This window comes from Crotalus tigris, unplaced genomic scaffold (assembly GCF_016545835.1).
Source record: "Crotalus tigris isolate CLP2741 ecotype Arizona unplaced genomic scaffold, ASM1654583v1 scf7180000023738.1706062, whole genome shotgun sequence".
Taxonomy (NCBI): domain Eukaryota; kingdom Metazoa; phylum Chordata; class Lepidosauria; order Squamata; family Viperidae; genus Crotalus; species Crotalus tigris.
Window position 1 is genome coordinate 574,607 of NW_024100150.1, and position 27,697 is coordinate 602,303.

At 34.6% G+C, this 27,697-nt stretch overlaps 2 protein-coding genes across 5 annotated transcripts; both read right to left on the reverse strand.

The window, feature by feature from the left end:
- Positions 1-7,206: 7,206 nt before the first annotated feature.
- On the reverse strand, positions 7,207-11,573 carry LOC120298042 (olfactory receptor 13G1-like). Of its 4 annotated transcripts, none has more exons than XM_039321384.1 (3): positions 11,281-11,573; positions 9,655-10,084; positions 7,207-7,556 (listed from the first exon to the last, which is right to left on the reverse strand). In XM_039321384.1, the coding sequence occupies exons 1-3, from the start codon at positions 11,304-11,306 to the stop codon at positions 7,545-7,547; spliced, it is 468 nt and encodes a 155-aa protein (XP_039177318.1). In that variant the 5' UTR covers positions 11,307-11,573; the 3' UTR covers positions 7,207-7,544. The 4 variants fall into 4 exon arrangements, with proteins under 4 accessions (XP_039177318.1, XP_039177317.1, XP_039177316.1 ...); XM_039321383.1 differs by having other exon boundaries at positions 9,499-10,084; XM_039321382.1 differs by having other exon boundaries at positions 9,484-10,084.
- Positions 11,574-24,844: 13,271 nt separating this feature from the next.
- On the reverse strand, positions 24,845-27,697 carry LOC120298064 (olfactory receptor 13G1-like). The gene is made up of 2 exons (XM_039321408.1): positions 27,626-27,697; positions 24,845-26,293 (listed from the first exon to the last, which is right to left on the reverse strand). The coding sequence occupies exons 1-2, from the start codon at positions 27,695-27,697 to the stop codon at positions 25,325-25,327; spliced, it is 1,041 nt and encodes a 346-aa protein (XP_039177342.1). The 3' UTR covers positions 24,845-25,324.

A 27,697-nucleotide genomic window follows, 5' to 3' on the forward strand; every position in this document is an offset into this window, starting at 1 on the left:
CTTTCCCTGTATTTATGCTTTGCCATATGCATGCACTGAGACCATTTGTTATGTTCCAAATTTGTCTATGAAATTAGATGGATTATCCATGTTCAGCAGCAATCCCCAACCTTTTTGTGGACTACAGCAGCTGCAAAATGCTTGCAAAATGCAGTCTATGTGCTCACCTGCTGCTTTCACAGCCTGGTTGCCAGTGGGCTGTGCACCACTAACAGTCATGGACCAGATTTTAGGAACCCCCAATATTCAGGATTGAGGCTAATTGTGAAAAATTTTACATTTCATTACTTTTTTCTATTGGTAATGGAGTATTCACAATTTAAGTTGCAATGAATAGAATTCCAACTCTCCCATTTTTCTTTTATTACTAATATGCCTCTGTTAGTCTTGGGGAACAAAAAAAACAACAACTTGGTTTCCATAGTATTTATATGAACATTAATTTTATGTGAAATAATATGATTTTTCTCTTTATAACATTGTTAAATAATAATTAACATTTTCATTTATTACAAATTCTGCATGAAAGTCAACATAGAAGCAGGTAAAAATAATAATAACTACAATGATAAAAATATATTTCCACCTTCTGCAACATTACTTTTTCTGTTAGTGTTTTTTCCTTTTCTGTTCTAGTTGTGTATGCTTTTGATATAGGAAGCTTGTTGTTTTAACTTATTTTTTTTCTTTTAAAAAATGAAATATGTTTATGTTGGTCACATATATTTTTGGTATAACAGATCTAATGCTCACTTCAGCTAAGGAATAAGCATTAACAACTCATTAATTGTTAATTGTTACAATATACATAATGTACAATAATAACATTTTCTTTTTTCATATTCTAATTTTATTCCAGTAAAGAAATTATTTGAAAAGAGCTTCAAACATGTTCTTAAAGATACAAAACTATTTATATAAACATACAAATGCTCAACTTCGTATATGAAAAAATTGTATAACAAAAAGTTGTTGGTTTATATTTTATATTGTTATATTACAATATTGATATAGAGCAAATACATACTGAGCATAGGATGTAGAAAGTACAGGAATATAATGAAATAGATAATAGAAAACATTTTATTGATGAAGTGACTGCACTCAGGATAACATTCTATAGTAAGATTAACAGATTATTCTTCAAAGGGAAAATTCAAGAAGAAGAAGAAGAAGAAGAAGAAGAAGAAGAAGAAGAAGAAGAAGAAGAAGAAGAAGAAGAAGAAGAAGAAGAAGAAGAAGAAGAAGAAGAAGAAGAAGAAGAAGAAGAAGAAGAAGAAGAAGAAGAAGAAGAAGAAGAAGTGAGAATAGAATGCTTACAAAATATAAAAGCTTTTGTTAATTAGGTTCATTCTCCTAGTTTTCAAGAAAAAAGACAAATAGAATGACAAACATTTATTTATTGGTAAGTTTATTTAATAATAAAAATAATATGTATTTAATAATAATAAGTAAACTTGCAGAATAAGAAATGATTAAAATAAAAAGGGTTGTGTCAAAAAAAAAGATATGTGATAATAGATAAATGGCCCTACTTGCTTGATAGATCTCCCCTGATTTCTCATGAAAAAAGAAACTTGATAAGAAGGGAGAGAAGGAATTTGATGATACCCCACCTTCTGTCCCAGAGACAAAGACACAATTACAACCATCTCAACCAACAAATAATACAAAGCTGGTGTGCCTGCAAAAATTACCCATTCACCTCTTGGTTCACAGAACATTTCCTTGATATCCAGGTGATTGGCATAGGATCACTGTTCTATCCTAGTTTGCATCCATCTGAGATCCATGTTTTACTGACTTCTCCTTCTGCCATGACTTCATACTGGTTTGTTAAACATGGACTGCTCAAAAACTGCTACTACAAGGAGCAGTTCATTTATTCTCAAATCTTCTACCCTGGTGTAGAACCAGGGTTCAAATATGGAAGACCAAACAGGACCCGGGAAACCTAGTCTTTACTACTGTACTTGCCATATCAAGGTCACTCCCCCAAATTATATGCCATGGCAATGTTAAACTAATTCAACCATTGTGCCTGTTGATAGTAAAAGCTTACAATGCATGCCTTTTGATGATAGCCTTCTGTGTAGTTTTTAAAGGAGAGAAAATATTATTTCTTGTGTAGAAAGAGAGAATTACATGTATATTCAAGAACACAGCTTTTCAAATATAGGCTGTCAAATAGCACTGGAAAAATTAAAAAAAAATTAGTGGTCCCAAATCATGCTTTGGGACTGTTCCAAACAGTCACAAAAGGAAGCACATACAGTATATCCAAAACCTTGCCTATGTTTTCAAATAATTGATCCAAATTGAACTGAAAAATCAATCTTTGCTTAACTAAGCTATGAATAATGTTCTTTACTTTACAACTGATGCAATAGATCTGAAAATTTCATTTTGGTGCAAATTGTAACTAGCCCTTTGATACATTTAAAACAGTTCTAATAAGCATTATACTAAATCCAGACAGGAAGATTGATTGACTGACTGATTGATTTCATTTCTATAGCTGGGCATCTGACTCTAGCAGCTTAAAATTAAAAAAAAAATGATTACAATTAAAATACTAAAAATATTTTAAAAGAATAAAAACAGTAGAAACATCCAAATAAATATATATAGCTATCAATACTTGGCCAGTAAGCACTCTGGAGTTGTATAAGAACTTGATGGGGATTCATTAACATTAAAGGATGTAAAAAGTCAGCATCCACCCACCTTCCTAGATAAGGAAATATTTTGGGGATATTAAAAAAAGGCGGCATATTATATTTCCCTAAAGGAATAATGGAGAAAAATCTTAAAAGGCAGAAACTTCACCTTCACCTGTTGGGGGCAGTGTAGTACCATAAGTTGTGAGGAACTAAAGTTAAAAAAAGAGAGAGGGAGCCTTAAAGTCTCATCACTGACAGTGGGAAGAGCAGCACAGAGAATGGGAAGCTCACAGTCTAGGATCCCACGTAGTCTCCCCTAGGGAGATGGATGGAGGTTTGGGGGCAGAGGGAGTTGCCCGTCCAGGCAGTCATGAAATTAAGACTTGCACAAATTGTGTGAAAAGTGGACTCTGTTCAGGGACAAAGCTAGAAAAACAATTTGGCTAAATAAAGGTACTAAAAAGGAAAAGAAATATATACATATTTGCTTTCCCTAATTTGAGATTTATGGTGGAATGATCAGGATATGAAAATCTAAGAGTTCTATTTCCCTTTGCTGTTTGCCCTTCTCTTTGTGTGTATGTGTGTCAAAGTTTTTTTATGTTAGGTAAATGTAACTGTTATGTAAATGTATCTCTAGAGAAAAGAATTTTAAATTCTACTAGGAAATAGAAAATGTTAAAATAAGCCACCAAAAGAAAAATACCATCACCCTATTTTGCCTGGCCAGCAAAACAGGGTAAAGACAACTGTCTTCTTCTTCTTCTTCTTCTTCTTCTTCTTCTTCTTCTTCTTCTTCTTCTTCTTCTTCTTCTTCTTCTTCTTCTTCTTCTTCTTCTTATTCTTCTTCTTCTTCTTCTTCTTCTTCTTCTTCTTCTTCTTCTTCTTCTTCTTCTTCTTCTTCTTCTTCTTCTTCTTCTTCTTCTTCTTCTTCTTCTTCTTCTTCTTCTCCAGTTCTTCATTTTTTATCCTCTATTCTCCTATCTCCTATCAAACCAATAATGCCTCTTCTGGGAGAGTCAACAACAAAAGGGCTCATATCTTTCAGCCTTGCACAGACAACTCCACAACCTTTGAAATCAGAACATACTAACCCAGATGCTATCTCCATTCCTTTGAGCCAGGGAAATAGATTTGGATCCAGATATCTATTAGGTGAGTCACCATGCAACCAGAGTGGAACAGATCTTCCCAGATCCTACATCACCCAGATGCCAATGAAAGCTGCAGGGAAAGGAAGGACTTCTGGATACATTGGCCCCCATATGAAGCCTCAGAAGAAAACTGGAAAGACTATGGGGGGAGGTCAGAATATTTTAATTCTTGCCTCATTTATATTGTAATTAGCCAGTTGAATGGATACATGGAAGGATGACATTTGAGAATGATTGGCACAGCAAGTGCTGAATACTTTGGATTTCTGTTTGGTGGGAGGGAAATTTATCTAAGATGTTTGTATTAGTAGCTGCACACACACACACAGAGAGAGAGAGAGAGAGAGAGAGAGAGAGAGAGAGAGAGAGAGAGAGACAGACAGACAGACAGACAGACAGACAGACAGACAGACAGACAGACAGACACAATTCAGAATCACACTGAGGTTATCTCCTTCACTTACCTCCACGTAAAGCTCCCTAGGCTGGTTCTTGCCCCCTCAGGTGATTTGCAATTCTATCTCATGTAGAATTGAGGAGGTAGAAGAAAAGAAATCTCCAAACCCAAGCCCAGAATATGTTGCACTGGTGGTCTCATTAGTGGAAGTCCTATGGCTCGTGGTGTGCAATTTAAGAAATATTAATAGCCTGATTTGCACACTGGCTAATCTCAGTTGGACATCACAAACCCTGGATGCACTAAATTAAGAACTAAGGCAGTTCAGGAAGCAACCCTTGAAAATGGGTAGCCAGTAATTATTTATTAAGGCAAAACATGGCTGTGAAGAATTTTGGGGCATGTGCAAACCTGACTGAAAGCTCACAGAAAGTGACATAAATCATCTAAAAAGAAATGGCACAAAATATTGGAAACTATACATTTCTTTTCCACATAACAGAACTTTTGCCCTGGCTTCATGGGTTGAAACCTCCCCTTTTTGGGAGCCACTGCAGGGATCCTTTTCTGCTGCCTCTATCATTGCCTTTCTCTTTGCATTAACAATTTGAGAATTTGCTTCCCTGCATCCTGAAATAAATAAAATAAAAGCATTCATCAAGTAATCTCTGATTAGATCAATTCTTAATCTTGGGCCAGTAAAATTGTGTCACCCACACTTATATGGCCCAAAGAGGGGATTGTAGAAAGTCAACACCCAACCAACCTCCCAGAGAAGGTAATATTTTGGGGGATATTAAAAGGGTAGAATATAGTATTTCCCTAAAGGAATAATGCAAAAAATTCTTAAAAGGTAGAAACCAGCCTCCCTGACTTAAGCAGAAACTCAGGAGGCCAGCTGATGGGATTAAGAATGTACATTTCCCCACCCAAAATTTAAAGAATCTGACCTTTAGGACATAATAGGATTAGTCTAGCAATCTTTTCAGTTTCTTTCCCCTATTCCTCCCAATCTGTGTGACAACTGAGAATGACAAAGATGGCTTCAGCCAGGTTCAGTTTAGAAGTTGACAGACATACTAGAATTAATCCTATATCCTCTTCAGACTAGCAAAAGACACAAAAGTCCACCTCACTGCACAACCTAGAAACATTTCCAGTTCAAAGCCTCAGAACCCTATAAAGATCCATCCATTCTCAACTCCATTTGGTCAGCTATCCCAGAACTACTGCTGGTGGTTCTGCTCATCATTAAACCTTCTTTCCAAACAGCCAGCTTCCATTTTTATTTCCAATGTCTTAGCCTCCATTTTGTTTACTCCCAGCTTGGAACTGGACCTGATGATCTTTACTTCAACAAGGAGAAAATAACTTTACTCAAATACAACAAGAGATATCTATAGCAATTTTGCTAAGGAAAAACAATCACATCCGCACTCTTAATTTGTTTCATTAAAACATTAATCTCCCAAATATAATAACTGTGAAATTCAAATTTTAATGTTTATACATTTGAAATATTAATTTTCAATTTCCATGAAATAGAGGAAATCTTTGGGATGTGCATAAATGTACATAAAACAACAAATAAAATTTTTATTGCTAATTTTCTATTTCTAACGCTTTGTCTCTGGAATGTCTGCAATCTGAAATTGTTTGAATGTCCCCATCTTACCCCTTTCCTCCAGTATTTCCTATTACACAATGACAGGAAACTGCACTATCCATTATTCATAAATCTTCTGAAATATCTCTTGGGGCTGCACTTTTGTGATACAGGTGCAATAACATATAATAAATCACATGACCATATGCACAAATCCACATTTTAAACATTTCTCCAGTTATACCATTTACATCCATGGCTGGATTATTTTTGAAACTTCTCACTGTGACTTTCTTTCTATTTTTATTTTAATGGACACTAACTTCTATAACACTCTATAACATTCCATTGCAGGGTCTTTGTGCTCTGTGAGCTTGGTTTTAAAGTCCACTTCCCTCTAGCACTAATGATGTTACCTAGTTGGATAATGAAATGTCTGCAAGAAAATAACCAAGCTCAGAAATATCAAGGATCCCACCCTTCAACCCTGAAATACAAATATTCTCCTCTACTATTATCAGTCCAATTGATATTTCTAAAAGTTTCACTCTAGCATTTCATCCCATGTCATCACTTTTATCTTTTAATTCAGTTCATTTTCCTGGTGGTCCTCTTTCAATGACTTCCAAAATCAATAATTTTTTCATCACTATCCCTTTGCATGTTCTCTCTCTCTTTTAATCTTAGTTATCTTTTTGACCCTTGGACCATATGTGACAAGACACAAGGTGAGCACAGTGGGGATGGGGAACAATATGTAAGGATGTGAGCTCAGCAGGGCTGGGGGGGGGGATGGTTTCTGCTAGAGAAGGTGCCTAAGTATGCAAGCAACTCCAGCCAGGTAAAAAGCTCCAAAGCCACAGTAGCCAGGATGGTGACCCGAGTGGAAGGGAATAAGGAAAAGAAAATGAAACATCTAGGGAGGAAGGTGCAGTCAAAGATATGGTTTGGTTCACATTTTTATCATGTGTGCGGGGGGTGGGGCAGTTGCAAGTTTGTTTTTTTAGAATTATAACTTCAAATGGTCACTGAATGAATGGACTTTAAGCAAGGACTCCCTGTAAGTAGAAACCATGCTTTCTGCCTGGAAATCCTTATATAAGTCCTTATATAAGAAGCAGAATAGCAGCATTCATGTGTGGGTTTTCATGCCAGCTATGGATGTACCTAATAACTATATAGATCATTTTTAACCAATGTCTCTTTAGCTAATTTGTCTTTAATTAACAATCTATTGTGGGGATGTCAGCATTAGAAGGTTACCTTAAGAATCTTCTGCTCTGCTGTATTTATTGTTTTTGCATTGTGAATACGCCAAATTTTTATCTTATCTATATTCTTTAATATTTATGAGAGGTAGGGAGGAAGGATGCATGTATAATTGGATTGAGATTTGGATACATTTCATCTTTATTCAGATGATACACAGCTATACTTTTGTTTTGCATAAACTTTTATTTCATTTCCACATTTTAATGCTGTGGGATCATTGGAACTCTTGTTGAATATGCTTAGATAAAGTTGCTGAAATTTAATCAGCTCAAACTCAACAGACTGTGAATGAAACTCATTGAACTGGATTGAAAGATTCATCTGATATTGGATGGGGTTGCTATTCCTTTGAAGGATCAAATCCATAATGGCAACCTTCTAGATTTACTGCTAATTATAGAAGCATAAGTAGCAGCAGTCATCAGGAATATATTTCTTCAGCTTCAGACAAGTTATCTTCTGCACTGAATGTAAAGAAGGAGATTTTAAGTTTAGATATGCATATCATTACATCAAATCTTCAACAAATATTGGCTTCTATGAGAACCTACCTTTAAAGACAATTCAAATTCTATGGATGGTTCAGAAAAGCAGACTCTTTTTTATTGCATTAAATATGATAATTAGAATCTCATATACCATTGTTGGCTGTTATCCATTACTTCTCAGTATTTATCCTTTTTTCATCTCCACCTGACCCTTTTATTGTTTTTGCATATTTTAAGCATTCATATTTGTAATGTTATTAGTTCTGAACTTTATTTGTCCAACACAGGAGATGATTGGACAACCATTTGTCTGAATGGTATAGTATTTCATGCCTAGGATCCTTTCCAACTTTATTATTCTGTTATTCTGTATACATTTTGGATGCGCACATTGCATTTTTAAAATTAGCACAGCTATAATATTTATATTGCAAATTACACTGGTTCTATTAGTACTGCTTCTATTATAAATATAATTACAATTATTATTAGAAGCTATTGGAATTACAATCACCTAAATTTCCAATTAGACATTCCATACTGATTGGAAAATGTGGGAATTATAGTTCCAGTGATTGTGGGAAGTTTTAAAGTTTAAAACGATATAGGAGAAGTTAGGAAAGTTAGGAGAATTAATAAAAACAATGAATGACACTGCAATTTCTCATTACACAACTTCCTCATACTAATCCATCATTGAGACACACTTCTAAAGCCTAAGGTAAATAGTATTATTAGGATGTTTAATGTAGGACATTTTATTTTATTTATTTAGAAGGTTTACAAATTTAACAATTAAATGAACTGAATATATCTTTACAATGCAGTTTCTTTGAAACTGATATGCAAAGAAACATCAAGAAAAGAATTTTAATATGACTCAAGAAAATCAGAAAAATGTAACGATATATGCTAGTATTTTATCTCATCTATTTGATTTTATATTTATATTGTATTTTTTTCAAATTTTGCTGATGATTGATCAAATCAATAGTGGGTTTTTTTTTCACGTTCTAAACCATGATTACCTACTTCGGGTTTCTTTCAATTTCTCCAGAGTCTTCATACCCAACATACTTATTTAGAAAGTATAAGTAGGATCAGAAGATCAATTGTTATATTTACTATACCACCTTGTCTCAGTTTATTCCTTTTCATTAGTTTGTTTTCTTTAGGACCATAATAATTCCAAGAAAACCATGCCCTCATCTCAACCAAAATTCTTCATTGGAAACAAGAATCTTGAAATTGGTTTTTCTAAACTACACAAGATTGATTCACACAATTGTTTTTAACTCTTGATGCTAATAATCTGTGTGGACCAACACCAAATACTGTAGAGAAAAAGCTCCTATTTCATCTCATCTGCAAAAGTACTTTGAAACAGGGTTAGTTCATTCATTGAACTACAAATCATAAAATGTTGGATAAACAAGTAATAAATACTGTACATTTACATTTATAATTAGTACCATCCTTAAAACAAATCAAAGCAAAGAATGAAAACTCAAAATATAACACTGAATTTCTGGTGAAAGAACATGGAGAGACTTGAATATCTAACTCATGTTATAAAGAAAACTTTTTTAAGAGCTGCCTTGACATCATTATTTCTCAGAGAATAAACTATGGGATTTAAAACTGGTGTAACCAATGTGTATAGGGCAGCAACTGCTTTATCTCTTTCAAAGTTATAGCTGGAAGCTGGACGTATATAAGTATAAATGACAGTAGAGTAATACAAGGTCACAACAATAAGGTGAGATGAACACGTGGAGAAGGCCTTTTTCTTTCCCTCAGATGTCTTGATTTTAAGGATTGTTCTAACAATGAAGCAGTAAGATAGGCATGTTAGCAAGAAGTTTCCCATAGCTAGGAAGATGTCTGCTGTGAAGACCCATACTTCATTTAATCTTACTGGACTGCAGGAGAGAGCCAGAAGTGGAGGAATCTCACAAAAGAAGTGGTTGATACCATTGGGACCACAAAAGTTGAGCCTCATAATCAGACCAGTATGCACCCATGAGTTACTAATAGCTATAAGAATCACCACTGTAGATAGTGCCATGCATACTTTCTTGCTCATCATGATGGCATAATGTAGAGGATGACATATGGCCACATAGCGATCATAAGCCATGATGGTGAAGAGGACCATCTCAGCTCCCAAACACCAGGTGAAGGAATAGAGTTGAACTATACAGCCAGAGTAGGAGATACCCTTGCTGAAGGTTGCTATGTTTCCTAGCATCTTGGGAATAATGGCAGAAGTGCAGATTATGTCTACCACAGCCAAGTGGAAGAGGAAGAAATACATTGGCCTGTGAAGTTTAGGATAGGAAATGATAGCAGCAATGATGGCAAGATTTCCAATGAGGGCAACAATATAAACAGCAAGGAACAGAATGAAGAGTATCAACTGCAGCTTAGGCTTTTCAGAGAGACCCATCATCATGAAAGTGGTCACACAGCTTTTGTTCCTCATTCCAGTTTTCTCACATGACCTGTTGATTCAAAAGAATGTCAATGACAATTACCTTAAAATATCAGTCTCATTTAATTCATATTTAAAACACAGTATAATTTAATTAAGATTTTGATACAAAACACATATAATCCTATCTTCTTATGTATTTTTATTTCACTTGCTTTAAAGTGAAATTTAATTCTAAAAAGATTAGATTACAATATTTCAGATTTCAGTTACAGTATTGAAGTAACTATTTATAAGTATAACGATTACTAAAATATTTTACTATATTCAAAACTTACAGTATCTATTTCATATTCCATAATATAGAATATATTATAATTCACTGCAAGGTCCAAAATAAAATCAGTGCTTGAATTACCCATCTTTATCATATTCATCAGTTTTGGGTACTAATGCTGAGAACAAGTATATGATAATAACATTTGTTCAAGGCACACTTACTCATACATAGAACAGATTCACTAATGTTAATATGGTAGCAGTTAATCACAACAGATTTAGTTCCATATATTTCTCTAGGACTTCCTAAAATACAACTACAACTATCTAACATCTACAGAAAATATATGCAATTGGGATGCTTTGGATTTCAGCAACCAAAGTTTCAAATCATTGAGCCTGCTGACAGGCTTATGAGACATATAGCCCACAGCAGTTAAGTGGTTCTAGGCAAAGAAAGTTAATTGTCGTCATCACATAACTACTCCTTTAACTAAACATGCTTGATTGTGATACATTTTCAATTGATTTTCAATAGAGACAGTTAAGGATTCTCTCCTTGAAAATCCACGCATAATGCTACAGTAGTCAGCTATATTCTTTAAAGGGTTTTATGGAAAAACAGAATGCTGGCACGCGTGCACGCACACACACACACACAAAAAACACCACATAGACACAGAATTTAAGGGAAAAAGGAATATGCATGCTAAAAGTTGTCTAAATCCATTCCACACATAATGAGATTTTATGGGGAAAGATGCAATACAGGATATTATACAATAAAACCTCATCTAATGTATAATCATTTTAGAAACAAAATTATTTACCTATGTAATAAACATGTGAATGCTAACTAACATTACATTAAAAATCTTTTCTCATATTCTATTTTTATTGGTCTATCAATATAAGAAAAAAATGCCATATGAATCCCTCTTGCCTCATTAAAAATATTCTATATGGATTAAAAGGAAATATACTTACAGGTAGTCAAAATATCTCTTTTCCATTTTTGCAGTCTTTTCTTTAGAAAAGGAATTGATATTAAGCAATTGGGATGAAAAGTTTGTTAGTATTATTATGCTATAGCAGACTATAATATGTAATAGAGATATTATATTATAATATAAATATGTATGAAGTATATATTAGGTCTTTATTCATATTTATACTATTGTTTAATGTGAAACCTAATCTCTATGTATGGAGAAAAGCCCCTGCCCTTTAGCAGTTTACAGTGGATCAAATTTTTTTAAAAAATGGTACAGTATAGAGCTCAGAATTCATACTATGAAAAATAATGGATGAGAAGTACCATGATTAATATGTATAACGGTATATAGGTAGCATCTGAGAAAACAATTTCCCAAGTGTATTCCAACAATGACTTCATCTAGAGTCCTGAAGGAACAATTTCAGTTTGGGTTGAATGGTATCAGAGGTATTCCCACAATTCAACTTTTTCTTTAATTAATGATAAACATTAATTAATACTTTGATTATTTAGGTTCTTTGTTACTCTTGTTAGGATGACACAGCATTCTTTAGAAAGTGATCCAATGTCAGACCTAGTAATACCGAACTACCATTTTTTCTAATCAGAATAAATGAGATGAATATAATTCTTGGCTTGGCACAACAATGACATTTATGTATTTTTTTCTTTATACATACACATGTACATAGGGAAAAAAGTGCTTTCTGCATGGCCCCTGCAATTTTTAGACAGTTTCAAGTTCTAAGAACAAACAAGCTATGATAAATACAAGCAGTTCTCCACTTACGACAATAATTGAGATCAGAATTATAGTTGTAAATTATGTCAGTTTTAAGTGTGTTATCACATAACCATGCTCAATTCAACAACCTTTTTCACAACAGTCATTAAGTGAACTGGGTAGTTATAAAGTGAATGCCACACTTCTTAAGTATGCACTGCAGTTATTAAATGAACCCAGTGCTATAATGGACATTTTTTTTTTTTTTTTGCTGGGAACTGGAAATAAGCACCAGTTTCCTGGAAATAATATTGCAAATCTTGGTCACATGACCACATATTTCAGCTGTAATGGTGGGCCAGTTTCCAAGAACCAAAATGAGATCATGTGAACAATGGGGGAGTCAGGAAACTTCAAATCTGGGTCAGAATTACCTTTTGGAGAATCCATTGTAACTTCAAATGACCGCTAAGTGACTTGTTATAAATTGTTTAAAATACAAGAAGAACAAGTTAATGACATTGTTGTCATATATTGTAAGTGGTTTCAATATATGTTATAACAATGACTCTAAATATTTTGGGACTGATGGGCATACTTGAAATTTTGAGAACAACTCATAGGCACAGAAAAAGAAATCCAAGGAAATTATTGCAGCAGAAAATAATGGAAGAAACTGCAAGATTTATGTGTTTGTATATATAAGAACAGGCTTATGCACAAATATACCATGACCATTCACATTAAATATTTTTTCCCTATGAATTCAATTGATTTATTTGAAAGTATGTTATTTTGGTTATTGACCAGCCAAAAATAGCAAGAATCAGAAATAAGAAAATAGGAAAAGATAAGAAACATAGCTACCACAGGTTTACCAGATAAAGTATTTTAAATGTAGAAGTTCTTTGTATTAAGATTCCAGTGAAGATACCATTTTGAATAGTTAGCCAGATGTTTAGACTGGATTTGGCATTTTAATTCACTTACTGAATTCTTCCCAAGGACCAGAATAAGGAGATTTATTTATTTATTTATTTATTTATTTATGAGACTTATATACCGCTTTAAGTACAAGCACTCTCTAAGTGGTGTACACCAGTAAGCAATGTATATATATATTTACATTGCCCCCAACAATCTGGGTCCTCATTTTACCTACCTCGGAAGGATGGAAGGCTGAGTCAACCTTGAGCCGGTGAGATTTGAACCGTTGATCTGCTGAACACAGTCAGCTAAAGTGGCCTGCGGTACTGCACTCTAACTGCTGCGCCACCTCGGCTGTTGTTTAATGGTGTTATTATTATTATTATTATTTTATTGAAAAAAATTTTAAAAAACTTTTACAAAGACAAAAAAAACAATAACAACAACAACAACAACAACAAAGAAAGAAAGAAAAAAAAACATAACAATACAACCCTCCCCCAACCCCTCCCAAACCACCCCTCCCTCCCCCCCGGAGCTTCCTAGAGCAGAATACAGGCTTAATTAAAAGAAATTAACAAAGTTATACGATAATTAAGAATAAAATATATATGAAAAAAGAATTATAAACCTTAAAAAGAAAAGGTGTTTAAAAAGAAAAGCAAAAAAAAAGAAAAAGAAAAAGTAGAATTTATGTACAAATTATAAAAAAGCTAAATGATATTTTTTCATATCCAATTTAAATTGTATAAAATTTATCCATTTTTCCCATACAGCAAAAAAATTCTCTTGCATTTGCTCTTTTAAGAAAGCCGAAATCTTTGCCATTTCTGCCAAATAAGATACTTTAAAAAACCACTCTTGCAAAGTAGGCAAAGATTCCTTCTTCCAGTGTTGACCTACTAACAGCCTTGCGGCTGTAATCAAATTCAACATCAATATAACCTCCTTAGCATCACAATCAGTAATAATACCAAGCAAAAACAATTGTGGAGTAAATTTTACCCTCTTTCTAAAAATTCTCTGAATATTCCACCATATCTTAATCCAAAAGGCTTTTATATTTTTACACGACCACCAAATACGATAATAAGTGGCATCCAGGCAGCCAATGGTGTTATTATTGTTATTAATGTTATAAAAATTTGACCCAGCTTAATTAAATCAATACTGAATTTTTTTGGGATGAAGTTGCAACTTAAAAGCTGCTATCAAACATCCAAAGGTGCTTTTTGGAGAAGCAACTACAGTAGATTTTGCTTTTCCTTGAAGATGTTTTGTTTCTCATTCAAGAAGCTATCAAAGATTTTGCCTTTCTCACAAGAATTTTGAAATTGTCTTTCAATGTTGAATAGGCATATAATGCTTTATTTTATGCAGAGAATGTAGTACTTCTATTAATACCAGGTAAATATTTCCGTATTCCTGTATTGTTTTGGGTGTGTTAAAAAAATGGCATTTTTTTCAGTTGGTGTCACTTTTCTTATTATGCTTATGCTTACAGCTGATCATTATTGAACTCTTTTGAGCCAATATATCATGGTGCATTCAGCTGTTTATTTAATTTTATATGCTACAATTTCGAGTAATTTATACACTGCTCAGTTTCAGGGTATACAGTAGTAGCCAAAATTGTGGAAACCTTTTGGGAAAAGTGTACATTTGAGATTTGATGGCTAATAACAACACTTTTTGGGAGTAGTACCATTAAAATTATATATCAATGGAAAGATAATTTAATCAAGAATATAATGTAACAAAGTTTGTTCAATTATCTGTATTCTATGAAAAGTTATAGCCAAATAACCAGAAAAAGGAAGCACAACTTGCTTAGGTTGATATCAAGTAGCTTTCCTTCATCTGATTGTAGCCAATGAGCGTGAGTGTTTAGAGAGCCAGTCAGGTGTCATCTTGTTTTGGCAATGAGCCAATCAGATCACAGTAGGATTCAGTTATTGATGTCATGTACTGAAGCTGAGACGAAGACATTTGTCAGTATGTTATGTGATCACTATCAAGTTGGTTGGGGTTTTTTTGTATTTTTTTCATTTAGTGAGCTTGTAAAATGTAATAAAATTAAAGTAATGATGCAAAGAGTTGACTGATTGCCCAGAAAGTGATGTAAAATAGTATTATTAAGTGAACAAGGCTACAGTTATAAAGAAATTAGAAGAAAAAATGGTGGAAACTTAACCAAATGTGGCATTTCTAAGTTTTTAAAGCGGTATAAGGAGACTCATCCACTACAAAACAACAGCAAATGATGATAGAAGAATTAAGAGATTGTGTCTATGTGACAGAAGAAAATAATCTGGGTGTATACAAGATGAAATGGCACAATGCAATATGAAGTTGAGTGCAAGGACTGTTCAGCGCAGACTGCAGGAATTTGGCCTAAAATCTAGAATTTCACGAAAATTCCACTTTTATCTCTCAAACAAAGGTTGAAAAGACTAAACTGGGCTAAAACCCCTGTTACCTGGACAGAGGAACAATGGGACAGTATTATTTGGAGTGATGAGACCAAGATCTCCCTGTTTGGTAGTGAAGGCATAAAATACGTAAGGAGAAGAATCAGAGAAGATTTGCATCCTGATTGCATTACATGTACCGTGAAACACCCAGTCAGTATTATGATCTGGGGTTGTATGACATCAAAAGGTGTGGGCAGAATTTGTGTGATTAATGGGAATATAAATGGCCAAAAATACATTAATGAAATACTTGAGCCCAAACTGAAGCCTTCCTCACATGATCTTTTCCAAGACAATGAAGCATTTATATTTCAACAGGATCCAGCTCCATGTCATGTTACTTCTGTGGGCAAAAAGTGGTTTCAAGATAATCATCTTCCACTGCTGGAATGGCCTGGGAATAGCCCCTTAATTCAATTGAAAATCTGTGGAGCCGACTAAAGAAACTTGTTAGTCAGAAGCGACCCAGCAATAAAACCCAGTTAATAGAAGCAATCATTTAATCTTGGTTTCACATTCTAACAGCTGCAGAACTAAAGGACTTGGTTCACTCCATGGGAAGACATTGTAAGGCCGTAATTCATGCTAAAGGTTACCCAACTAAGTATTAACTGACATGGTGATAATTTTTGTATATCTCATTTTTTTTCTATGTGTTTCACTTTTGTTGTTTATAACTGCTATTCTAATAGCAAATCCTTCATAAAAGCTATTGCATTACATTCTTGATGTAACTCCTGCTAGGAAAGCAGTGCCCCTATCCTGATGAACAAGCGCCAAGCTTTGATGTCACCTCTGTCCGGAAAACACTGCAGACAGTTAACATTCAGAAAGCAGCAGGCCCAGATAACATCCCTGCACGTGTCCTCAGGGAATGTATGTGCAGGAGAGCTGGCTTGTGGTCTCACAGATATTTTCAACCTCTTATTGCAACAGGCAGTGGTCCCATCATGTTTTAAGATGGACATCATCTTACCAGTGCCAAAAAAAGTCCACAATTACAGGCCTCAATGATTACCGTCCGGTTGCACTGACATCCACCATTATGAAATGCTTTGAGAAACTGATAAAGGACACTATTGTATCTAGACTCCCACCAGCTTTTGACCTGCTTCAGTTTGCCTACCGACCAAATCGCTCTACGGAGGATACTATTTCTTCCGTTCTCCATGTGAGCCTGAAGCACTTACAGGAAAGAAATACTCATGTCGTTTGCTGTTTGTCGACTTCAGTTCAGCATTTAACACAATCATTCCCCAGCATCTAGTAGACAAACTGGGGCTTTTAGGCTTAAACACTCCTTTGTTCAACTGGATTCTTGATTTTCTTACCAACAAGCCCTAATATGTGCGAGTTGGAACAAATACCTCTAATATCATTTTCTTGAGCACAGATTCTCCTCAGGGCTATGTCTTAAGTCCACCGCTATTCACCCTGTTGACCCATGACTGTTGTGCTAGGTTTGCTACCAACCATATTGTGAAGTTTGCAGATGATACAACAGTAGTGGGCCTTATTCAGGATAATAAGATAGAAGCTTACCGCAAGGAGGTTGAAGGGTTGGTGAACTGGTGTAAGGAAAAGAGCCTAGTTTTAAATACCAGAAAAACCAAAGAGATCATTGTTGATTTCAGAAAAGGCAGGCACAGCCACACTTCTCTGTGCATAAATGATTCACCTGTGGAGATGGATACCAGCATCAAATTCCTGGATGTGCAGCTAACAAGTAGGCTGACTTGGTCGCTTAACAGTGAGAAACTGGTGAAGCAGGCACAGCAGTGCCTGCATTTTCTGTGCCACATGAGAAAAGCACATCTTTAGCTGACTGTGTTCAGCAGGTCAGCAGTTCAAATCTCACCGGCTCAAGGTTGACTCAGCCTTCCATCCTTCCGGGGTAGGTAAAATGAGGACCCAGATTGTTGGGGGCAATATAAATATATATATATATACATTGCTTACTGGTGTACACCGCTTAGAGAGTGCTTGCACTTAAAGTGGTATATAAGTCTCATAAATAAATAACTAAATAAATCTTCCTTTCCCTATCCTGACTACTTTCTACAGGGAGACAATCGAGAGCATCCTGTCATACAGCATCACAGTCTGGTTTGGAGGTATCACTGCTTCAGACAGGAAGGCGGTGCAGAGAGTGGTGAGAATGGCCGAAAAGATCATTGGAAGTTCCCTCCCTCCCATCCAGGACATAGCACAGAAGCGCTGCTTGAGCAGGGTCCGTAAGATTATCTGGGACACTACACATCCTCTTCACAACCTGTTTTTCTTGTTACCTTCTGGGAGGAGGCTTCGTGGTATCCGCAGCAGAACATCCAGATTCAGCCAGAATTTCATTCCATACAGCATTAACCTTGCTTCCTCCTTCCGTTATATATTCAAGATGGACAATATTTAATATTTATTGCTACATATATGTAGGGATGTGGGTCTATACATATGTTGTTCATAGTGTGTTTAGGTGTGTGTCATGTATGTGTTTCACTTTGAGAGTGGGCAACTAAATTTCATTTTTGATGTGTGTCATTGTGCCCACAGTATAAAAATGATAATAAAGGTTATCTTATCTTATCTTATCTTATCTTATCTTATCTTATCTTCTTATCTTATCTTGTCTTGTCTTGTCTTCTCTTGTCTTTTTATTTTAATTGAAATTTTTATAAACTTTTACAATAAAATCCCTCTGCCCTCCCTCCCCCCATCCCTCCCTTAACCCCCCCTTCCCAGAGCTGAATACAGAGCTAAAAAGAACAGGGGAAAAAAACCATAAAAATTAAATAAACATCAATCAACTATACATAAATCCTAAAAAATTAAGAAAACACTTTAACTCCAATACAATAAAATCAGCAAATCTAACCATAACAACTTTAACTATAAATTATTCAAAAGCTAAATAATACTTTCTAATCCCATATTTGTTTTGAACAAAATTTACCCATCTTTTCCACACAGAATTATATCTCTCTTGTGAACGGTCTTTCAGATAAGCCGAAATTTTAGCCATTTCTGATAAATAAGAAACTTTAAGAAACCATCTTAAAGGAATCTTTAAGAAACTTTAAGAAACCATCTTAAAGGAATCTTTCTTCCAATATTGCCCAATCAATAACCTTGCCACTGTAATAAAATTCAACATTAAAATAATCTCTTTACTATCACAATCTTCAATAATACCTAACAAAAATAATTGTGGTGTAAATTTTATCCTTCTATTAAAATTTTTTTGAATGTTCCACCAAATCTTAATCCAAAAAGCCTTTATATTTCTACATGACCACCAAATATGATAATACGTTGCATCTAAACTACCACATCTCCAACATTTGGGCTGTAAATTGGGATACATGCGAGACATCTTTTGTGGATCAAGGTGCCATCTATAAAGCATTTTATAAAAAATTTCTCGCAAATTTTGAGCTTGGGTAAATGTAACATTCCTCACCCAAATTATCTCCCATGTGTCTAATGGAATCGGCTCTTCAAAGTTTTGAGCCCACTTAACCATACAATCCTTAACTAATTCTGTTTCTGAATCCAATTCCACTAAAACATTATAAACTCTTTTTATGTGGGCTTGATTTTGGTCTTTAATTTTTTTCACCAAATTCACATCTTCCATAATAAAACCCACTTTTTGATCTATACTCCATCTTTCTAATAACTGCCTATACTGAAACCAAGAATAGATAATATTTTCTTGCGTTAATTCCTCCATTGATTTTAATTGCCACTTATTCCGTTCCCACTTAAGTAATTGCTTGTAAGAAATCCTATCCATTTTCACTCCTTTCCTTATCGCTTCTATAGCGTGCCCAGGAATTCCCCACAATGGTATTCTAAAATTTAATCTATAATATTTCACGCAATAAAGTAATTCTTAAGACATGGGATTTAAAAACCCTATCCATCTTTTTATTATAAATTAAATACGCATGCCAGCCAAATAATAAATCCCATCCTTCCAAAAGAAGTATATCTGAATTTGTTAAGTTAACCCAATCACTAATCAAAGTTAAAACCACCGCATCATAATACAATTTTAAATTTGGCAACTTGAGTCCACCTCTCTCTCGAACATCTTGAATAATTTTAAGCTTAACTCTTGGTTTTTTCCCAGCCCAAATGAATCTATTAATACCCCTCTGCCATTCTTCTAAATTTACCTCTTTCTTTAAGATAGGTATCATTTTAAACAAGAAAAGAAATTTTGGCAGAACATTCATTTTAACTGCAGCAATTCTCCCTAACAAAGATAATTGCAATTTTTTCCAATCATTCAAATCCTTCTGCATTTTAAGCCATAACATTTCATAATTATTTTTATAAAGTTTTGCATTAGAAACAGATATATAAACCCCTAAGTATTTTACCTTTTTTACAATTTCAAAACCTGTCAAATTAACTAACATCTCCTTATCCAAATTAGACATATTTTTTGTTAAAATTTTAGTCATTATTATTAACTTTAAGACCAGAAACTTGTCCATACTAATTTATAATCTGTAACAACTCTACTACTGAACCAGTTGGTTGAGACAAAATAACAACCAAATCATCTGCAAAAGCTCTTAATTTATAATCTTTCTTATTAATCATTATTCCCTTTATTTTAGATGATTCACGAATTTTAATCAACAAAATCTCTAATGTTAAAACAAACAACAACGGGGACAATGGACATCCCTGTCTTGTACTCTTTTCAATTTGAAAAACCTCAGATAAACCGCCATTAATTATAAGTTGCGCTGATTGTTTTTGATAAATACCTCTAAAAGCTTGCAAAATTTTATCCCCAAAATTCATTTCTTCAACCAACCTCAACATAAATTGCCAATTTAACTGATCAAAGGCTTTTTCAGCATCTAAAAAAATCAGACCTACAGGAATCTGATTATTTTTATCCAAATATTCTATTAAATTAATAATTTGTCTAACATTATTCTTCATATACCTCCCAGTTATAAAGCCATTCTGATCAGTATGTATAATTTGATTCAATACAATCATAAGTCTATTCGCTAAAATTTTTGAAAATTTTTTATAATCTATATTCAAAAGAGATATAGGTCTATAATTTTTAGGTAAAGTAAGATCTTGATCCTCTTTTGGAATCAAAGATATGAAAGCCCTTCTCCAAGATAAAGGTATCTCTAAACCCAATAAAATACTATTAAAGAGTTCCTTTAAAGGCTCAATCATCTCATCACTTAAAGTTTTATAATAAATTGATGTCAATCCATCCATACCAGGTGCTTTACCAACTTTTAATTGTTTAATTGCCTTAATAATTTCCTATGAGGTAATAAACCCATTAATCTCATCTCTTTGATCATTTGTTAATCTAGGAAAATGAGCATCTTGTAGGTATTTATCTATCTCCAAACTCTGAACCTTCTGACCCATATATAATTTTGTGTAAAAATCTAAAAAACATTTTTTTTATCAATTCTTTCTGAAAAGCCACCTTGCCATTATAATTTATTTTATCTATAACTCTCGATCTCTGTTTCTTCCTTAATTGATAAGCTAACCACCTGCCCGGTTTATTTGCATTACAAAATGTATTATGTCTCATAAAATGTAAGTTAGTTGCAACCTGGTCAGCCATCAACATATTAAATTGTGATTTAAGCAAATTTATGGAAGCCTTTACATTCTTATCCGAAGGATTCATAATTAATGCTTTTTCTTTTATCTTAATCTCCTCCTCCAAATCTTTACATTTTTGCATTTGTTTTTGCCTATAAGAATTATTCATTTGAATCAAAACCTCCCGCATATAAGCCTTACTAGCATCCCACACCATTGCCATTGAAGTTCCCTTAAACATATTTAAAGTAAAAAATTCCTTTAAATGTTCTCTAAGCTTCAATACATTCACCTCATGTCTAAATAAATTTTCATTCAACCTCCAAGATCTTCTTTCCTCCTTCTCAGAATTAATTCCAACCATACAGGACTATGATCAGTAAGTGTCCTTGGAAAATTTTTTACATTTTTAACACTAAAATATAAATTCATAGTAATAAAAAAGTCAATTCTTGAAAATGATTGGTTCCTATTAGAAAAAAAGTAAAGTCCCTCTCATCCATATTACATTCCCGCCAAATATCTTTCAATTCCAAATCTTCTTTCATTTCAAAAAAAGCCTTTGGTAGTTTAGCTTGCTTGAAGAAAGTAGAAGATCCTTTCTTGTCGTTATATGTATCCATTCCCCTGATCAGCTCTGTCCGCATTCAAAATTAGCTCACCAGTTCACATAAGTTGCGGAGGTGGAAGCTGCATCTTGCTTCGTCCCAAAACAAAAAGGGACAAAGACGTCTGAGTTGTGGAGAAATGCCTAGGACTCCGTGGGAGCTCACCTTCAATCCCGAAAAAAGATCTCGAGATCTTAGTGGTTCTACCACTATCCACAAGGCAAAAAACTCACCTCTCTCCCTTTGCCCGGGAGAGAAGCTTCAAACCACGGGACAGCTGATGTTCGCTTTCACCGCAGCTTTTACACGATCTCAGGTGGACAGCTACAAAGTAGCCGCCATCGGCACAGAACAATGCCACCGGAAGCTCTATGAGCAGACATTTTCAGTTGGTCTTGTCTTGTCTTGTCTTATCTTATCATCTTATCTAAATTATCTTTCCATTGATATATAATTTTATGGTACAACTCCAAAGAAAAGTGGTGTTATTAGCCATCTTTTTTTTTCATTTCTTCAAGAATTTTATTCTTTTCTGACATCTAAGCTCACTTGCAATATCTTAGGAATCCTAATAGTGAGATTGCATCATCATAACTATTTCCATTACCACCAGCATTACCACCACCAGCACTCACCTTGGTGTAATGGTAATACAGCTGTTGAAGTTTTGTTTTACCAATTGTGAAATTTTCCATCCATCTTTGGAATAATAACCTGCTGGTATCAAAAGTCTACAAAAGCTATGTGATTAAAAAAGCAGAAAATAGTATGTGAAGTATACTGGATTAAACATCTGGATTAAACAGCTTCCTCATAATGCTGTGGCAAATACAGGTAGAAAAAAAAAGCAAGAGAATCTTCTTCAATTGTCGAAACCAATAGCCAGTCAGCCACCCAGTCAGACAAACAGACACAAACACACACACTTACATGTCTGTCTGTCTGTCTGTCTGTCTGTCTGTCTGTCTGTCTGTCTATCTATCTATCTATCTATCTATCTATCTATCTATCTGTATATCTCTATCTGTATATCTATATCTATATCCAGCATGGACAAATTCGCAGCTGCTTGTGATAACTTTGCCTCTTCATCAACATGAAGACAACTGAAGTGATATACCAGCCAGTTCCAAAAGCCCAATATCAAGAGCCTACCATCATAGTAAAGCGACAAAAGCTGCAAGCAGTGGACCAATTTACGTACCTTGGTAGTACCCTCTCCCGTGCAGTGACAATTGACAATGAGGTCAACTATAGAATTGCCAAGGCAAGTTCTGCATTTGGCAGATTGTGGACTAACGTGTGGGACTGCTGTGGAATAAGCCTTGCTACTAAGCTTAAAGTTTACCAGGCAGCAGTGCTAACTACCCTGATGTATGCTAGTGAGACCTGGACAGTGTACAGGAGGCACGTTAGGCAACGAAAGCTTCGCGTTTGTGGTCGTGTCTCATCTTCATGGAGGGTGTCAGTTTGCTTCATGTATGGGTTGGAGGGGTTTAAAGTGGCTAATGATGCAGCTGTGGTCTGGCTTCTGGTTTGTGGTCGTGCCTCATCATCGGTGTGGCTTTGGATTTGCTTTTTGCGTGGATGTGTGGTGGTGACATCCTGTGTGGGTTTTGTGAGTGTGGGTCTGGTATCATTTTTTGTGTTAGGGAGTCATTTGTCAATAAGGGCGGGTTTCCAAATGGCTGGTAGGCGGGAGGTATCATCTCGCTTGTTCATGCTGTATGGGCGTTTTTCTATCTTGATGGCTTCTCTGATTATTCTGTTATTAAAATGTTCACTTTTGGCAATGGTTCTGGTATTTTTAAAGTCAATTTCATGTCCTGTGTCTTTAAGGTGTTGGACCAGGGAAGATGTTGGTTCCTCTTTTTTGACTGAGTTCTTATGTTCTTCAATGCGTGCGCTTATTCTTCTGTTGGTTTGTCCAATGTATGTGGTGGGACAAGTGGTGCATGGGATTTCGTATACTTCTTGATTTTCTAATTCAATTTTATCTTTGGTGTTTCTAAGGATGGTGGATATTTTTTTTTTGTTTGTGCAGAATGCTGTTTTGATGTTGTGTTTATGGAGGATCTTACTGATTCTGTCTGTGGTGCCTTTTATGTATGGGAGGAGGGCTTTGCCGTTTTCTTGTTCTTTGTCTTGGATTTTAGTGGGGGTTTCTTTTTGGATTAGGTTTGTAATCTTATTTCTTTGGAATCCATTGGATGTTAGTACATTGGTGAGAGTGTGTAGTTCGGTTTTTAGGTGTTGTTCGTCAGCTAAGCGTTTTGTTCTGGAGATGAGTGTCTTGGCTACAGAGTTGATCTGTGCTGGGTGGTGGTGTGAGAGAGCATGCAGATAGCGGTTTGTGTGTGTTTTCTTCTGGTAGATGGTGTGTCCTAGGGAGCCATTGGATTTCTTGTAGACTAAGACATCCAGGAAGGGAAGTTGGTTGTTAGCTTCTGTTTCCATGGTGAACTGTATTTTGGGGTGTAGGCTGTTGAGGTGTGTGAGGAAGTTGTCCAGTTTTTCTTTCCCATGTGGCCAGATTATGAAGGTGTCGTCTACGTATCTGAGCCAGAGTTTGGGTTTGTGATCCGATTTTTCTAATGTGGAGAAAGGCAAGGTTTTACACCTGACTTTTTCCTGGGCAGAGAAAGTCAAAGGTACAAGTACAGATTAGGTAAAAACTGGCTCAAAAACAGTAATTGTAAGAGGGACTTTGGAGTCCTAATAGACAATCACTTAAACATGAGTCAGCAGTGTGTGGAAGCAGCCAAAAAAGCTAATACAATCTTTGATTGTATAAACAGAGGCCAATCTACAGAAAATAAGGACTAGGGGGGGACATGATAGCAGTATTCCAGCATTTGAGAGGTTGCGACAAGGAGGAGGGGTCAATTTATTTTCCAAAACCCCAGAAGGGAAGACAAGAAACAATGGATAGTAACTAATCAAGGAGAGAAGCAACCTGGAATTAATTAACAGTGAGGACATATCCATACCTTTAAAATATCTGAGTCAAACAAAGATTGATATTGATATAATATTTTGTCACCAAACTTCATTGACAACTTCTGAATAAAAATATATTATCTGAATTGAATAAATAAATATAATTGAAAGAAACATTTTTATTTTTCATAAATTAAATCATTTTGTACAATCTGGCAATTTATATTGTTTACTATCTAAATACAATTTTAAAACATGAAGGCACAAAACAGTTCAAGAAGAGGTTTGTTGATGTTTTTGAATATACAATAAATATAAGCTTCCTACTCAGTGTTTATTAATACTGGAGTACATACCATAAGGACACAAGATATGCATTCTGAAACCTGCTACCCCAACTCAGATGATACTTTGTGGTAAGCATGGCACTTTCACTAGAAATCTAAGTAGGAAAAACCATAGGCATAAATGACTGTATATTCGTGAGGATCCCTTTTGAGTGAAATCATACGCAGAGCTCTATATTTCAAACATAGAGAAAAATATTAAGCATCTATAAGTTTTTCCCAGTATTTACTTAGTTTCAGAATTATTAAATCCACATATAGAGAAATAAATACAGTCATTATATATGGACAACAGAATAGAATAGAATAGTAGAATTTAGAGATACAAATGTATAAAATGAAAAACTGTTCTATTTATGTAGAATGTGTTGGCTTCTATTAGGTAGTTTTGTTAACGTATTTTTGTTTTCTCAGTATTGAAGCCTACTGAGCAGCCGGATTCTTCCTGTAAGTGTTTTCAATCCTTCCTTAAAATCCTTGTTTCTCAGTGAATATATGACTGGATTACCAAGAGGAGTTACCACTGAATAAAGGAGAGCAACAATCTTATCTTGTTCTGGAGAGTAGGCTGAATATGGCCTGATATAAGTATAGATTACAGAAGAGTAAAAAATACTGACTATAATAAAATGTGAGGAACAAGTGGAGAATGCTTTCTTCTTCCCTTCAGTGGAACGGATTCTGCAGATTGTTCTTATTATAAAAAAATAAGATGTTAAAGTGAACCCACAACAACCAACTCCTAATATCCAATCTGAAGCAGATAAGACAAAGACATTTAGAGTTGGATCTGAACATGAGAGATGCAATAAAGGGGGAAGGTCACAAAAGAAATGATTGATAACATTGGAGTTACAAAATGACAGCTGATTCAACAATCCAGAATGAGTTGAAGTATTAACTAGACCTACCATCCACACTCCAATAGCTATGCAAGCACACACTTCCTTCCTCATGATCATGGGATACTGTAAAGGGTGACAGATAGCAGCATAGCGATCAAAAGCCATAAAGGAGAGGTGTAGAAGTTCTGTCCCTACAGCCCATATAAACATATAGGCCTGAGTAAGGCAACCATGAAATGAGATGGTCTTCCTTCCAGTCAAGAGACTCTGGAGCAATTTAGGTATTGTAATTGAAATAGAGAATACATTCACTAAGGACAAATTGACAATGAAAAAATACATGGGTGTGTGGAGTTTCCTGAAAGTCCATATGGTGAGGATGAGGATGAAGTTGGCACTTAGGGCTGTAACATAGATAGTTACAAATATGCAGAAGAGAATGATCTGAATGTATGTTGTTGCTGATAGACCAACCAGGATGAACTCTATTATGGCTGTCTTGTTCTTTATTTCAATACTGTTGATGCTGGTGTTCTAGAGAAGTAAATAGTTTTACATTAAATATTAGTATATTTGCATAAAATTGTGATTTTTGTATATGAGACAACTTTTCTTAATTCAGCAAGAAAATTAACATCTAATGACATTATATGTTTATACAGTAATTCACAAACAATATGGATACAATAAAATGTGGAAAAATTGTCATTCTCTTTAATATAGAGAAACCAGATTTTCCTGATTATCATTAGATCCATCTTTCCTTCAGGAAATGCTAAGCCATAATAAAATGAACTCAAATTCAATTTTTTAGAAGAACTAAAGTATGAAGGATTATCTTAGATTGTTCAGGTTAATCAATGTACTGTCTCTGTGTTATGTAATCCAGCTACTCTATTGTGTATACACACACACACACACACACACACACACACACACACACTACATAATGAGATAAAGGAATAAGAATATGTTATGTTGTATGAAGAAGTAGACTGTTCTGAATTACCCCAGAATTCAACTCTTAAGAAGGTAAAGAGAGTGCTAATGTGATTATTTGTTTAGAAATCTTTTCAGAAAACCTGCCTCTTCAGAAGAAATGACAGAAGGTTGTTTGAAAGTACTAATTATTGCTTACACACCATTCTAACAAAAAAGCAGAAAGAGGAGGAGTGTAAAAAAGTTCCTCAGTCATTTGTGAAATGTGAGTTGAATCATCCCCAAAGCAATTTAATCTGACTTCTACTTGCCCAGGTCACATGATAAGAATGGGGGAAAAAACTTTGTTTTAGCTATAATTCTATTTCTTATTTTATTTTAAAATTGTAGAATAGACAACTGAGTAGACTCTTTCATTGAGTTTTATTTTCACTTGGAGAAAATTTCCTTGTCAGGAAAGATTATTTGGTTCTAATCAAAAGTTATTTCAATTGATGACAGTAATTCTTCCTCCCCTTCTCCTAATCACATACATGTGATAGTTAGTTATAAATAGACTTATATACTTTATTGCAGAATTACTAGTCATTATAGATGGAAATAATGTTTCAGTTTCTACTGTTGCTTTGAATTTGTTGAAAAGTAAAGTGCTACCTTATTTCCCAAACACCAAGGACTACATATTTCATCCCTAAACTGCATATATTCCCTTCTATTGATACAGTACTTATTGCAATGGACTGGGAACATATTTTCATGGTAAAAGTAGGCAACTACAATCTGTGAGACTTTGCCTAGTTACAAATTAATGATTCCCCACATTTGACCCTAATTGCAAATAGTATAATTTCTGTAGACTATCTGTAGTTCTTAATCTATATTTAAAGGAAATGGTTTGGTCTACAAACATTTAATAGAAGCTTTCACCTTATTTGATGAAATTGGGGTAAATATATGGCGGAAATAGCTAGGATAAAGGAAAATGGTAATACTTGCCAT